Source organism: Haliaeetus leucocephalus, unplaced genomic scaffold, assembly GCF_000737465.1.
Source record: "Haliaeetus leucocephalus isolate CR32 unplaced genomic scaffold, Haliaeetus_leucocephalus-4.0 Scaffold1, whole genome shotgun sequence".
Taxonomy (NCBI): domain Eukaryota; kingdom Metazoa; phylum Chordata; class Aves; order Accipitriformes; family Accipitridae; genus Haliaeetus; species Haliaeetus leucocephalus.
The window spans coordinates 10,290,520-10,292,151 of NW_010972437.1; the positions used below are offsets into that span (position 1 = coordinate 10,290,520).

The window sequence follows — 1,632 nt, forward strand, 5'->3', positions numbered from 1 at the left end:
GCTCCGCGGGGGCTCCGCGGAGGCTCCGCGGGGACTGCGCGGCGGGGTCGGCGGCGCGGAGGGCATCGCGAGGGGCGCACAGATTTCTCCTCTCACCGCAGCGCTGTCGTTCGGTCACGGCAGACTTTATTGTGTAATAACTGACAACAATTACAACAGGTCCGTAGTTCGAGACACGGGGTGGTTAATTAATACAACAGTCACCGGGGGCAGGGACGCCAGCTAGCCGGGGGACCGGGAGACGTTAGGCCTATTGCGAACGGCTTCAAGGATGAGACAACCTCCTAATAGTGCACTAAAGGGGGGGGGGGGAAGCTCGTGGCCTCGCTGTGGCATCTATTGCGAAGGAGCGAAATTCAGACCTAGAAAGCAGAGGGTTTGGGTAAGGTTTCCTCTTAAGTAAATCGTGGACAACACAGCACCCCCATTGATTTAAGCGACTGCAATTTAATATATATTTTATTATCGTAATTATAATTAATTTCCTTACCTTTATTTTGGCAAAGTAACTATCTAGACTACCTCACTTTTAAGAAACATGTCAAACATTTAACATCAGATAGAGTTCCCAAAGCTAACGTGCACTCACAATATCACCAACCAAACGGTCTGGGAAGGAGGAGGGGGGGATGAAGCGACTCTGCAAAACACGTTGGCGAGCAAGACAAAATTTCCCAAAATACCTGACATAGACCACGTTTCACTTCTATCTAAAAAAAAAAAAAAAAAAAAAAAAAAAAAAAAAAAAAAAAAAAGACCAGATTGATTTAAAGTTCCTGGGGTGGGGGGCGCGGGAGGAGGAGAAACGTATGGGGGGGCTGAGAGGGCAGAGGAAGAGTAAAACCAAACCAATCAACCAAAAAAAACCCCACAACCCAACCCCCCACAACAAAACCCCAAAACAAGACCCCAAGCCCCAAACTCAAAACTAAAGCTATATTCCCCAACTGCGTTTCTACCCCAGCGTTAGTCTCCTTTATTGCCTTTCTCCTTGTTCATCTTTTTCATTTTCATTCTTCTGTTCTGAAACCAGATTTTGACCTGTCTCTCTGTGAGATTTAAAATCCTAGCTACTTCGTAACGGCGGTCTCGGGTGAGGTACATGTTAAAGAGAAATTCCTTTTCCAGTTCCAGAGTTTGATACTTTGTGTAGGGACAACGCTTTTTCCTCGTTGAACGAGCGTGGATCCAGTTTGCTGCAGGGTTATCTGGAAGAAGGGAGGTATATAGGGAACGGGGGGCGGGGGGGGGGGGGGAGAGAAAGGTCGTTAAATTAATTTAACGAAGGATGGACTGTTTTCACAACTTTGGAGGAATTATCATAAAAGCCTTAATGCCCCAGTCTGTTTACTGTACAAATGATGTCTTGATGGTAGGTGGTTATGTGGAGTCTTTTATGGGTGCTTGTTGCTGCTTGCGCTGGGGTAGGCGTCTAGACGTTTTTATAGGTTAGTAAAACTATCAGTTTTGCACATTCGAGCCTTACAGGTTTCGGCAATAAATCAAAGGGGCAATTTCTTTCTTTCTTTCTTTCTTTCTCTCCTTCTTTCTTTCTTTCTCTCCCTCTCTCTCTGCCCCTCTCTCTGCTCCCCCCCCCCCTTTTTTTTTTTTTTTTTTTTTTTTTTTTCTTTA

At 45.8% G+C, this 1,632-nt stretch overlaps 1 protein-coding gene across 1 annotated transcript in view; it reads right to left on the bottom strand.

The window, feature by feature from the left end:
• Nucleotides 1-966: 966 nt before the first annotated feature.
• The window catches only part of HOXD11 (homeobox D11), a 17,165-nt gene continuing 16,499 nt past the window's right edge, over nt 967-1,632 (bottom strand). Inside the window, exon 4 of the mRNA XM_010569346.1 lies at nt 967-1,208. Coding sequence (XP_010567648.1) covers nt 967-1,208 — 242 coding nt within the window. The remainder of the gene's footprint in view (nt 1,209-1,632) is intronic.